General features: G+C 47.1%; 1 protein-coding gene across 2 annotated transcripts in view; it reads right to left on the reverse strand.

Moving 5' to 3' along the window:
• POLR3E (RNA polymerase III subunit E) overlaps window positions 1-14,205 on the reverse strand; it is a 98,615-nt gene that overhangs the window by 18,539 nt on the left and 65,871 nt on the right. For both annotated transcript variants that reach the window (XM_030211672.1, XM_030211671.1), the window contains exon 17: window positions 11,417-11,481. In XM_030211672.1, coding sequence (XP_030067532.1) covers window positions 11,417-11,481 — 65 coding nt within the window. The remainder of the gene's footprint in view (window positions 1-11,416; window positions 11,482-14,205) is intronic.

Consider the following 14,205-nt stretch of genomic DNA (forward strand, 5'->3'; position numbering starts at 1 on the left):
ATGAAGCCTAGTGAGTCAGATCCCAGCCGTATTTTGACCGAGATTAAGCACAAAAGAGGAGGGATCCGCCAGGTACAAACACAAGCAACTTAGGTTTCAGAACAAAGCACATCAGGACTTCTGAAGAAAGGCTATCGCACATATTTTCAAAGCACTTAGCCTTCCAAAGTTCCATAGGTTTCTATGGAACTTTGGAAGGCTAAGTGCTTTGAAAATGAGCATCTATGTGACTTAACTGGAATGAAGACACTAAAAAAAAGCTACTGCATTAACATCAAAAGTACAATCATGATAAAATGAGGAAAATACAAAGCTAAAAGGAGAAGCTGTAAAAGTTACAGGTTTATGTCAGGACTGGATTTTTGTCTAAAAATACATCTTGGAAGCTCAGGCCAGATGTATACTACATATTAAAAAAGCAGAAGGAAGACCAAACAGTAAGTGGCATGGTTAAAAGCTGAAGTGCCAGAGGCTATTATAGCCAAAAGAATCTTTCAAAAAAATGAATAAAAGGATCATGAAACAGCATAAGAACTGATAAATAAGGTGAAAAGCATTAATAAGAGAAAAAATTGAAAAAAACCTTGACATTCAGGCAAAACAATCATCATAAAATCTTTTTCAGGTATATTCAAAGCAAGAAGCCTGTAAGGGAGTCAGCTGGACCATTAGATTATTGTGGCAAAAAGGAGAACTCAGAGAGAACAAGGTAAAACAGAGAGAACAAGTGAATTCTTTGCTTCGGTCTTTACCAAGAAAGATGTAAGGGAGCTACCTGTTCCAGAAATGATATTCAGTGGTGGTGATTCAGAGTCTCAGTAAACATGGACGATATTAATAGGCCAAATAAACTAAAGAGTAGCAAATCACCTGGACTGGATCGTATACACACCCTAGTACTAATGGAACTCAAAAATGAAATTGCAGATCTACAATTAGTCATCTGTAACCTATCATTAAAATCATTTACAGTACCTGGAGGGTGGCCACATAATACTTTTTAAAAACAGTTAAAGGTCTGATCCAGGAAACAAAGGAGAAATTAGGTCTTGCCTGATAATTTTCTTTCCATTGGTTCTTCTCACTGTTCCAGAACCTGTGGGATAGTTGTGTTCATCAACCAGAAGGTGGCGACAGAGAACTGAAAACCGAGCTGAGATATCTCTCTCTTGGCATCCAGTCCAGCTCCACAGTATTTACATAGACAAGCAGTAAGGATAAACTCAGAATAAACACTACAACCTTAAACAATTTGCTAACCTAACATTAACCAGATGATCAAACATGTGTGGACCTCTCTCATCTCTGGACAACTTGTAGAAAACAAGAGACATGCAGGAAGCACAATGCAAGGTGACAGTGGGGCTCATTTTCAAAGCACTTAGCCTTACAAAGTTCCATAGTAACCTATGGAACTTTGTAAGGCTAAGTGCTTTGAAAATTACCACCAGCGTTATTTGACTCTGCACTGACTAAACATCTCAGAAACCTCGGGTTGGTCTCTGGAATAGTGGGAAGGACTAATAGAAAGAAAATTATCAGATAAATCCTAATTTCTCCTTCCTTTACAGAGCTTCTCACTATTCCAGAACCTGTGGGATGTTTAAAAGTAATCCCTAGATTGGATGGGATCCTGGCCACTGCCCTGAGGACTGAAGCCCAAAAACTGGTTTCTGAGCGTGTTGCAACATCCACCCTGTAGTGCTTGGCAAAGGTATGCAGCATCAACCACGTCAGCGCCTTGCAAATATCCACTGGAGACAGTAAGCTAGTCGCCACCTAGGACGTCACTGTACACCTCGTAGAATAAGCCCGCAAGGCCTGAGAAGCCTGCTTCCCCGCAAGCAAATAAGCTGACACATCTAGCAACTGTGGGCTTGGAAGTCACGAGGCCAAGCCCACGGTATTTTTGGATCATTCCCCCTCTAACAGATCCTTCAATGATGACTCCTCTAAACAGACTAAGGCCTCATCACATAAGGAGGGAGAAGCAGAGATAGACCTCCTGGAGTGGGCAGATGAGGCTAAATAAGATCTCTTAGTAGCCAGAGGGACAGCAAGGTGAGAAACTGAAGCAACTTACAGCAACTCTGTCCCTGCTTCAGTAAAGAGTCCTGGTGCAAGAGCAATATAAATTCTGGAGAAAACAAAGATCCTGATGTAGCTAAATGGTCTGTCAAGCCTTGAGGCTGTAAAATGGCGGTTGTGCTCTGTGCGTGATCAGATAGAGGCTGTTCCTCAATGGTGCCTGTTTCCGCACTCTTCTGCATCAAACTGTGCACTGGCCCTGCTGAAGAGCCCGAAATCCCAGGCATATTTGGATGCTGCACCAAATCTGAAGACATGCCGCTGCCGACTATTTCCTCCGCGTCCTGCGGGAGTTATCATCAGGGCTCCTGCCTATGGGCTGTGCTTCATGTTCTGTGCCTTCCCATAGGCTTCTACAAAAGGTGAATGAAGGCAACATGCTCAGTGCACCATAGTCTGCATATATTTAACCAATGTATTGTGAGGCTAGTGAAGAATTGCCTTCAACTTGTTGTATCATGCACTGCTATTCCTTATGGATACCTACAACCCAGCCAGTTCCCTGCACACAAATGAATTTTGATGTGGACAAATGCAAAGTAATGTACATAGGGAAGAATCAAGGCCAGTCCTAGGGTATCTGACACCCTGGGTAAACTTTTAACCATGCTCCCTGCCCCCCCCCCCCCCATCAAGGGGCGGCTCAAGGTCCTACCCTATAATTCAGCATCTCCCCTTACTACTCGCCCTCCAGGTTGCCAACTTCCCTTCCCCCTGGGTGGCCAGCATCTCTCCCTTCCCTTCTTTTCCTTGCTCCCCCAGGTTGCCAGCATCTCATATCCATTTCCCTACCCCCCCACATCCAGCATTCTACCCTTTCCTTCCTGCTTACAGGCCACTGCCTAACCTTCTCCTGGGCATAGTGCTGCGTAGGCCCTTAAACACAGGCCAGCAATCAAGTGTTGCTGTATCTTTCCCCCTCCCCTCTGAGGCAGACTTCCTGTTTGGGGGGGGGGGGGCACGACAACATGAGAATGGTTCAGCACAGTTCTATACTTACAGGGCCTACAAAGCAGTTTCATTTAAGCTTTTGGCTGACTTAGGAGGAGGTAGGAACGGCTGTTGGATGGAAAGCCGAGGGAGGATTTCCCACATGCTAAAGCTGTGCAGCTCAACCCCCCCCCCCCCCCCCCCCCCCCCATTCTGCCTAGGTCCTGGGAAGAATAATCCTAATTACAGATACACAATATTAGGTTCCATATGAGAAGGATCGCTCAGGAAAAGAATCTAGGTGTCATTGTAGACATTTTGAAATCTTCTGCTCTGTGTGGCAGTGGCCAAGAAAAGCAAACAAAATGTTAGGAATTATTAGGAAGTGATTAGAAAATAAAATAAAATAAATATAATGCTTCTAGATGGCTCCATGGGATGACCACACCTTGTGCGCAATGTTGGTTAACATATCTCAAAAAACTACCACCACCAAAAAAAGATACGGTGGAATTAGAAAAGGTATAGAGAAGCGTGAACAAAATGACAGAGGGCATGGAACACCTCTCAATATGAGGAAATGCTAAGATGTTAGGGATCTTCAACTAGAAGAGACAGCTGAGGGGAGATGAGAGGTCTATAAAATCCTGAGTGGAATGGAATGGGTAAATGCGAATCAATTAGTTACTTTTTTCAAAAATACAAAGACTAGTGTTCACTCCATGAAATTACAAAGTAGTTCATTTAAAACAAACAGAAAATATTTTTAACTCAACAGAGTTCTACTCTGGCACTTGCTGCCAGATGGTGTGATAAGAGCAGTTAGTGTAGACAGGTTAAAAAAAAAAAAAAAGATTTGGGCAAATTCCTTTATTTATGAATTTGAATCTCACATTTTCCAACCTAGTGGTAAATTCAATCTGGCTTACAATTAACTTGGGTAGAAAATATCAAGTTCTGAAGGTCAACATAAGCCTGGTTCAGTTATGTCCGTAGTCATATGCTGCAGTGTGATAGGCCAGGATCTCCTTGGCTACGTGATTTTGTCAGAAAGGAATTTCCTGAAGAGATGTGCTTTCCTATGGTTTCAGAAGGTTAGATAGTTGCTCATGCATTGTAAATCTTTCGGTAGAGAGTTCCATGTTTTGGTGCAGATGTATGTGAAACTGGTTGCAAGTGTAGATTTGTACATCAAAAAGGAGGAAAACTCCATACACCATTATTAAGGCAGACATTGGGGAAACCTCTGCTTATTCACAGGGCTAACTAGAATGGAAACTATCTACTTCCTCCACGACCCTCCAGACCGGTCAAGACGCGTGGGTTATGTCCTCCTACCAGCAGAGGGAGACTGAGAAACACTGAGCTTTTGAATGCTGTATATATAACCTGTGCAGTACATCCACTAGCCAGTATTTTCTCAGTCTCAGCAGAGGTAGAAGGACAGCCTGTGCAGTCTTCGATGGTCTGGTGAGGTAGTTTGGATATTAGGTCACGGGGACTGGTGGGTTTCCTGACCATTGTCTGTTTCTTGGCATACCCTGTACGTGTGTTTAAAAAAAAAAAAAAAAAAAAAAAAAAATAATAATAAGTGCTTCGGGGCCCTGGGTCCGGTGGGGCCCAGTGTTTTCCCCCTGGGGTGTTGCACCTATTTTGGGTCCCTCCCCCTGTGCTGCTCTCTGTATGAGAACTTGGCAGCTTTGTGCCTCGGCTGCTTTCCTGGTACTGTAGCCTTGAGTGCCTTACAATTTTCAGCTGCCAATTTGATGTTACTGTCTCTTTAAGGGTAACAGTGAACTTTCTCCTGCTCAGAACGAACGGAGGTGCAGTTCGTTGGTAGAGCGTGAGAGCAGCGCGAGTGTGTTGAGTGAAAGTTGTTTGGATCCGACTCACGCGACATTGTTTTTGGTTTGCCCTCGTGTTTGGATGGCGGGTAAACTTCTACGGTGTCGCGCGTGCCGCGGTGTGGAATCCCCGGGAGCTCAGTGCCGTCTTTGCGGCGAACCGAAACAGGTGCCGGTAGCAGCGGCTCCCCCCGAGTTAACTGCGGAGGTCCCGGCAGTTTCGGGTGTTGCTGGGGCAGTGGGGACGCCGCTCGGGACAGCGTCGGCGGTTCCGGTTTTGGCGGGAACGGCCGCCATTTTGTCAGCGGCGCGCACTGCGGACTCAGCAGTTTTTGGGCCCGCTTCCCCCATTTTGGTTGCAAAAGGCCCGTCTGAGGCTCCTGGAGGGGTTGGTTTCCCCCCTGAGTTCGTGTGGACCCTCTATCAGGCATGGAGGACGGGACCCCCTCAGTTGGAGGAGGGGGCTAGTACCTCGTTGGCTAAAAGACCACGGGTGGATTGGTCAGAGGACGGGGAGTTTTTTTCTCCGGGTGGTTCTGACGGAGCGCTTAGTGAATTGGGGGACCCAGAGGGGTTTGAAGGTTCGCAGGAGGCGGAGTGCCTAATTCCTGGTGAGGATCCCTCGGTGGTTCGTATTTTTCACAGGGATGAGCTGTCTGAGCTTATAGATCAGGTGTCGGCCACCCTCAAGTTTGATCAGCCAGAGGTAGCCATGGGGGAGGCTAGACAGGTGGACCCCTTAGTTAAAGGTATCCAGAGGAAGGCCCGGTCCTTCCCCATGAACAAGGACCTCCGGGATATGGTTTTTCAGGAGTGGAATGTTCCGGATGCGCCATGTAAAGTAGCGAAAGCCATGGCGAGGCTTTATCCTCTTCCGCAGGAAGATAGGGATTCTTTTAAGGCTCCCACTGTGGATGCCGTGGTGACAGCTGTTACTAAAGCCACGGCGATCCCGGTAGACGGAGGTACCGCTCTCCGGGACCCCCAGGATAGAAGGCTGGAATCATTTCTCAAGCGTAGTTTTGATCTGTCAGCTCTCGCCTTGCAGGCCTCGGTGTGTGGGGGCCTGGTAGCTCGGGCGTGTTTTCGTTGGGCCGAGAAGCTTCTGGATGATTCGGTGGATGTTGGTTCATCGGGGGTCCAGGAGTTAGCCAAGCTGGAAATGGGATCGTCCTTTTTGTCGGATGCTCTTTATGATTTGTTGCGGGCTTCGGCGAAGAATATGGCTATGGTAGTGGGAGCGCGTAGGGTCCTTTGGTTACGCGGTTGGGTCGCGGACGCGGCCTCTAAGGCTAAGCTGTGTTCGCTTCCCTTCAAAGGGTCCATGCTTTTTGGTGAGGAATTGGATAAGTTGGTGAAAGGTCTCAGTGATGCCAAGGCCCCTAGGCTTCCAGATTTTCGTTCCAAGGCGGCTTCCAGGGGTTCTTCCTCCCGAGGTCGGTTTAAGGAGGCTCGTCGGTATAGGCCAGGGAGGTCTAGTGGGGCTCCTAGGGGTCGTTTCTTCCAGCGCACCCAGTCCTTTCGTGGGAGTCGTCGCGGAGGGCGTGACTTTTCCACGGGAAGTCAGGTCCTGGGGCGTAATGCACAATGAAGGTGTGCGGGCCCAGGCTCTGGTTCGGGTCGGGGCTCGGTTGAGTCTTTTTTACCAGAACTGGGCCCAAATCACTTCAGATCAGTGGGTTCTCGAGGTGGTGCGAGACGGCTATGCCCTGGAGTTCGACAGTTCACCTCCCGAAAGGTTCTTGGAGTCCCCTTGTCATTCGAGGCTCAAGCGGGCAGCTGTGCGGGATACGTTGGCTCGTCTGATCAGGCTGGGAGCGGTGGTACCGGTTCCCCTCGCTCAGCGCGGCTCGGGCTGCTATTCGATCTATTTTGTGGTCCCAAAGAAGGAGGATGCCTTTCGGCCTATCTTAGATCTAAAGAGGGTCAATGCAGCTCTCAAGGTTCCCTCGTTTCGCATGGAAACGTTGCGGTCGGTCATTGTCGCGGTTCAGGACGGAGAGTTTCTAACGTCTTTGGATTTGACAGAAGCTTATCTCCACATTCCTATTCGTGCTGCTCATCAGCGATTTCTTCGCTTTTCGGTGTTAGGGAAGCACTTTCAGTTCTGTGCTCTTCCTTTCGGACTAGCAACGGCCCCCCGAACGTTTTCCAAGGTTATGGTAGTAGTGGCAGCGGCCTTGCGGAAGCAGGGGGTTCTAGTGCACCCATACCTGGACGATTGGCTGATTCGGGCCAAGTCCAGGTCGGAGAGCGAGCTGGCTACTGCTCGAGTGGTTCAGTTTCTTCAGTCTCTGGGCTGGGTAGTGAACTTCGGCAAGAGTCATCTGGGGCCGGCGCAGTCGCTGGAATATCTGGGGGTGCTTTTCGATACCAAGAAGGGTCGAGTATTCTTGCCGGGTCCCCGGATTCGCAAGTTGCAGGGTCAGATTCGTCGGTTTCTGGCGGACTCAGCACCGACGGCCCGGGAGTATCTGCAAGTCCTGGGATTGATGGCGGCCACCATAGAGGTAGTTCCGTGGGCCCGGGCACACATGCGGCAGTTGCAGTCAGCTCTTCTCAGTCGTTGGTCACCACTGAGTCAGGAGTTGGACAGTCGTCTTCAGCTGGCGGTAGGCCCACGCCTCAGTCTCCGGTGGTGGCTAGACACAGAAAATCTGGAAAAGGGAATGCCGTTGGAGGCCCCGCAGTGGGTGGTCCTCGTCACAGATGCCAGTCTGCAAGGCTGGGGAGCTCATTGTCTCGGACAAGTGGCTCAAGGTCGGTGGACTCAGTTAGAGGCTCAGTGGTCCATCAATCGTTTGGAAACTCGGGCCATTCGGCTCGCGCTTCAGGCTTTTCAGAGTCTCCTGTGCCGGAAAGCAGTCAGGGTGTTCTGCGACAACGCCACCGCCGTAGCTTATGTCAACCGTCAGGGGGGCACAAAGAGTCAGGCGGTCGCGGAGGAGGCGGCGCTGTTGTGCCAATGGGCGGAGAGTCACCTGCTAGCGCTCTCCGCGGCACATGTGGCCGGAGTGGACAATGTGGACGCAGATTACCTGAGCAGGCATACTCTAGACCCCGGAGAGTGGTCTCTGCATCGGTTGGTGTTCGAGCGCATTGTGTCGGTCTGGGGTCTTCCCGAGGTGGACCTGATGGCTACGGCCCACAATGCTCAAGTGCCGAGGTTTTTCAGTCGTTGGAGGGACCCTCGAGCGGAAGGGATCGACGCTCTGCTGGTGCCCTGGCCTCAGGAGTTGCTGTATGTTTTTCCTCCATGGCCGTTAGTCGGACGCGTAGTTCAACGCATAGCTCGGCACCCCGGACGGGTGATTTTGATAGCCCCGAATTGGCCGCGTCGGCCGTGGTTCGGAGATCTGGTACGGCTGGCGGTAGCAGACCCTCTTCCGTTGTCAGATTCAGTGGTGTTGTGTCAGGGCCCAATAGTGATGCCAGATCCGGCTCGGTTCTCGCTTACGGCCTGGCTCTTGAGAGGCACAGGTTAAAGAAGAAGGGCTTTTCAGCCAGAGTTATCGCCACCATGTTGAGCTCTCGTAGGCAATCCACTTCGTTGGCTTACGTCCGGGTGTGGAGAGTTTTTGAGCATTGGTGCGCAGGCAGACAGGTTCTTCCTTTTCGTGCGTCTGTGTCTGATGTATTGGAGTTCCTACAGGATGGTATGGACAGGGGTCTGGCCTTGTCCTCTTTAAAAGTACAAGTGGCAGCTTTGTCCTGTTTTCGGGGGAAGGTTCAGGGGAAGTCTTTAGCTTCTAGTCCTGATGTGGTTCGTTTTTTGAAGGGCGTGAAGTTGCTGCGACCGCCTCGGCGGCGGATGGTGCCTCCGTGGGATTTGAATCTCGTTCTGGATGCTTTGGTTAGGCCGCCGTTTGAGCCCTTGGTTGCTGTTTCGGACAAGGACCTTTCATTAAAGACGGTTTTCTTGGTGGCCATTACTTCAGCTCGGAGGGTGTCGGAGCTTCATGCTTTGTCTTGTAGAGAACCCTTTTTGATTTTTTCCAAGGAAAAGGTTTCATTGCGGCCAGTACCGTCCTTTTTGCCCAAGGTGGTCTCAGAGTTTCATGTTAATCAAGTCATTTCCTTGCCAGTCTTAGGTAATTTGGCGGGGGATACGGAGCAGCGTCATCTGGCAAAGCTAGATGTGCGGAGAGTCTTGCGCTGTTATATTTCCAGAACTCGGGAGTATAGAGTTTCTGATCGTTTGTTCGTTCTGCATGGTGGTGCAAAGAAGGGCGCGGCAGCTTCCAAGGCAACGATAGCAAGGTGGTTAAAGGAGGCGATTGTTTCGGCTTATTTGCTAAAGGGTCGCTTGGCTCCTAAGGAGTTTTCGGCCCATTCTACCAGGGGAATGGCGGCCTCTTGGGCGGAATGTAGCATGATTCCTCCGTTGGATATTTGTCGAGCGGCGGTTTGGTCTTCTTTGCATTCTTTTGTTAAGCATTATAGGATTGATGTGCATGCCAAGGAAGAGGCAGGTTTTGGGGCTGCAGTGTTGACCTCTGGCCTTCGTGGATCCCGCCCGTAGGATATTTACTGCTTTGGTACGTCCCACGCGTCTTGACCGGTCTGGAGGGTCGTGGAGGAAGGTGAAATTAGATCTTACCTGCTAATTTTCTTTCCTCTAGACCCTCCAGACCGGTCAAGGCCCGCCCTGTCTATATGTCTGTATGTATTGTAGGCCAGGAGGTATGGTTGGTCTGTTGTTATTTCTTGGCAGCTGTTGATTGTTGTGTCTATGGATTCAGACTCTGTTTTACCAGTTTTTGTTGGTTGGAGTCTGAACAGGTGTGACAGTGTTTGGTAGTCCACCTGTGGAAGCACACACGAAAAAAAAAAAAAAAAAGGGACACAGTAAGAGAAATAAAGAAAGTGTCCAGTTGGCAGTGACCACGTACAGGGTTGCTCTTTATAGTTAGTGTTATGGTTTCTCTGCTTTGTTAGTGTTATACTGGCTAGTGGATGTACTGCACAGGTTATATATACAGCATTCAAAAGCTCAGTGTTTCTCAGTCTCCCTCTGCTGGTAGGAGGACATAACCCACGCGTCTTGACCGGTCTGGAGGGTCTAGAGGAAAGAAAATTAGCAGGTAAGATCTAATTTCACCTTTTTGGGATCCTGCCACTGACCACTGTTGGAAGCATGACACTGGGCTTGATGGACTTTTGGTCTGACCCAGAGGCAGATGCATGAAAATTACCGGACCACCACCGTGTGTTTTTGACCAGCTTCAGCCGGTTTACCGACCACTGTATTCATGAAGGCGATGCACAAAGGGGTTCTGCGGGTTGTTTTCCGTCTATGGTGGAAGTCAATGGGAATCACATGCAAATGAGCTGATTAATATTTAGATGTGCATTCCTGACCACCAGGCTGAGTGATACAGCCATTCCCCATACCAGTGTTCCCTGCACTCTTCTGAATATGTGGACAATATGGAGGAGTTCCTTCATCCAGGACCACAAATGTTAAATCTGCAAAATTACTATCTTCAATATGTCTTCCTTATTCTGCTTTCCCCAATCAATCTCCTTTCCTAGTCCCGAAACACATCAAGCCTGTGCCCAAGGTATTTCCTTATCACAGCAAGACACACCCAGCAAAAACTGGGTCAAGTCTTCGGATTATTCAGAGCCATCTGTTTTTAGGGGAAACACCCATCAACTACTGTTAGGGATGATTAACTAGAAAATACACTTATTAAAATAAAGTCCAAGAAATTCTGAAAGAGTATTTTGGAACAGATCTCCAAACTGTGGGCTACAGTCTGGTGTTATTCTCAGTTACTGTTGTTTGGCAGACCTAAGCTGAGTCCCCCAGTTCCAGGAGGATGCATAGCCTTTGTGAAACGAGCGATTATCGTAGCAAAGGCAACAATACTTACAGATTGGCTCTCTCCTGATGGGCCCTCAACTCAGAAGTGGAGAATACAAATGGTGACTCTGATGCGTTTGGAAAGGCTGATGTGTCAGGGTAAACCTGACCCTGATCTACAACAATTTTTAAACAGATGGAGGCCATTTTTGGAGACACACCCCCCTGCTTCTAGGAGTCACCTGTTGAACTTTTAAAGCTATTAACCTTTAGGGTAACTAACTGGCTATATTCCAGAACTTGAGGGATAAGGGGAAAGGTAGGGAGGGGAGGGTAGTTAAGGGAGAGTAGGGAAGTTAGATGGTTAAAGGGGGGAAAGAGGTTTATAATATGGTTATAGAAGAAAGCTTTGACTAGCATCGATGAGGAATGTATACTTTCAGTGTTACAATAACGACATAGGATACTTAGATGGAGTAAAGAATGTGCATAGGAATAAAATAGGTTGTTAAGAGGATTTGGTATCTGGGGATATACAAAATGGAAAATATACAGTGATCTAACTGTGTGATGACTGCTAAACTTGTGTACACTCCAAAAGAATATATGTTGTTCATGTAGTTGCTAATAAAAAAAGATTTAAACATAAAATAAAGTCCAATTAAAATTACAAATTGATAGGCTAATGCTCTCATCTCATTCACTTTAAATTAAAAAAAAAAAAAAAGCAGCTCTCTCAACTTACCTGATTGTGCTTCTAGTTTCTTTGGCATCAAATCCTCCTTAGAAAGATTAAATACTTTCTCCAATCTGAATAACAAGAAAACCTTTATTACCGGTAGATACTTTATAATAGGGTGTCTATTAGATACTTTTTAAACAAGGTCCGACTTCAAGGTCCTTCTGAGGCGATGGTGAGCGACCATCACCCGTATATGCCAAAGGTGAACTACCCAAAGAATAATAGCCCCCAAGGGTGAACTTGTTCTGACTGTGCATACAGGGTATGAGTCTATAAAAGTTTAAGCATCACATTGCTTTACAAATGATATTTAGCTTCCTTTGGCGTGTCTAACAGGATATAGACAGACTGGAGACAATACGAGGACCATTTTCAAGGGAATGTCTATCTATGGATAACTAAAGTTAAACCTGGGTAAATTTTTCCAACTGAAAACTGCCCTCCACTCAGTAGTCGAAAGTATGTGCATGTGTTTTACAGATTGTGCATGCTAGCTATGGAGAAAAGGAACTGTACGGGGCAGGGGTGTAGCCAAACCTCCCCGACACCGCTACACGAAGGTACCTTAGCTGGCGGGGATCTCCAACCCCCGACAGCTGAAACGTTTGTCCCGTGCTGGTCTCGCATTGCATATCCTGTTCTCAGTTTCGCTGTGAATGCTCGTTTTAATGCTCAGTTTCACTAAAATGAATGTGCATGGCTCGACTGAGAAGAGCAGGGTAGACAATGCAGTGAGACCAGCATGGGACAAATGCTTCAGCTGGCAGGGAATGGGGACCTCTGCCAGCCAAACCAGGGGCCCCAGAGCCAATTTTGGGGGGCACAGACCCCCATGGCCCCCCCCCCATAGCTACGCCACTGGTATGGGGGGAGAGACCAAAGTATGCATGGGGATTCGGTTCTGAATTCTCTGCCTGCACTTGGTGGGCTTTTTAACTACAGCAAAGCAGGTACAAAGTCCACATATAGTTTGCACCTGTGGACTTTTTTTGAAAGGGAAATTTATATGACATTATCCCCTCCTGAGAAGTACAAGTACACAAAAGAAGACAAAGAAAGAGACATACTCACAGATAACAGAAGGAGAAAGATTCACATAGTAGGGAATGACAAATCACATGGTGAGAGACACAGGCAGAGAGAACTAAGACACACATGAAAACAGAGAGAGAAAGTCAAGACACAAGTAGACCGATGGAAAGAGAGGTAGACACAGATGGAACTACTACCCACTCACCCTGCTTCTAGACTAGCTTGTCGCATAGCCTGTAACTAAGACCAGGTCCGCATGTCTTATTCAACTGTACGTATAATTTGCCTTCGGTTTATTATCCCAAAGACTTTGTTCTACCTGTCTATGTGTCTCAATTGTACTTGCCCCTGCCCTCTCTGCTGTTTCATTGCATCATTCTGACATTATGAGCATATCTGTGCTATCTGATTGCTCTGTGTGCCTATTGAAGTATGTCTCTTGTATGGTGCCGATATCGTGTTTATCATATCTACGTTATATGACTATTCCAATATATTGCCTATTAAGGGGCTTTGTTTGTATAGTGCTGACATCAAAAGTATCACGTCTGTGTTGTATCATAATAGGCAGCATGGAGCAGCATTCATTTATAATTTGTACCCTGCTGACCTTTATCATATTTCTGTTATATGATTGTTTTACAGTGCTGTTAAATATTTATATTTCGGACACTGCATCGTGGTATTCCTATTATTATGATTTAGTTTGCCTGTCTCTAAGTTTGCCTCATTGATTGTAGGTATATATGACCATTTTACTACTGTTATGCTGTTAACAAAATAAAGTTTTATGTTACGCTCCATCTGTTGTACACAGCCATGGGACAATTTCTCCATAAAGGTGATTAATAAACCCAATAAATAAAATAAACAAATAAAGTGAAGGACACCCAGGACTGTTAATATAAATTTGGAGAATAATCTCTTCCCTCTTTCAACACTCCCTTCTCATCTTGTGCGTCTTTGGAAAGTGCTTCTCAATAGAACTCCTAAATTCCCAACCCTCAGAACTAACTGGCACCCTTGGCTCCTGGAAATCAGCCACCAGAGGCAGAAAGGTGTGTTCTGATTTCCTCCCACTGGTGGCCACCTGGCTCTTCTCCTCCGGGCAGCCGTCAGGATCAGTGCTCTGGTATCGAGGATCTGTCGAGTGTGAAAGAGCCTTCATATTTATTTATTTATTTGTTTCATTTGTATCCCACATTTTCCCACCTTGTTGCAGGCTCAATGTGGCTTACATAGTACCATAAACGGCGTTAGCTGATTCCGGTTTGAACAAATACAGGTATGAATAATACAAGGTGAAATTGTGGTAGAATGGGTTACATGTATGGTAAATACAATTGGAGGAACTTAGAGAGGGAGGGGAAGAGTTAGGATATGTCCATTACGGTCTTCGATTACGTTGTGTCGCAGGTATCCAGGTTTTTATGTTGGGTAGGTGGGGTATGCTTTTCTGAACAGGTCTGTCTTTAGTACTTTCCAGAAATTTGTGTGGTCGAGCGTAGTTTTTACTACTTTTGGTAGCGCGTTCAGGTAGGAAAAGCTAGATGCATAAGTGGATTTGTATTTGAGTCCTTTGATGCTTGGGTAGTGGAGGTTTAGGTATGATCATGCTGATTTTATGGTGTTTCTGGTTGGCAGGTCGATGAGGTCTGTCATGTACCCTGGTGCTCCGCCATAGATAATTTTGTGAACTGTCGTGCAGATTTTGAAAGCGATACGTTCCTTAATTGGAAGCCAGTGCAGTTTTTCTCGGA

Source organism: Microcaecilia unicolor, chromosome 8, assembly GCF_901765095.1.
Source record: "Microcaecilia unicolor chromosome 8, aMicUni1.1, whole genome shotgun sequence".
Lineage (NCBI taxonomy): Eukaryota > Metazoa > Chordata > Amphibia > Gymnophiona > Siphonopidae > Microcaecilia > Microcaecilia unicolor.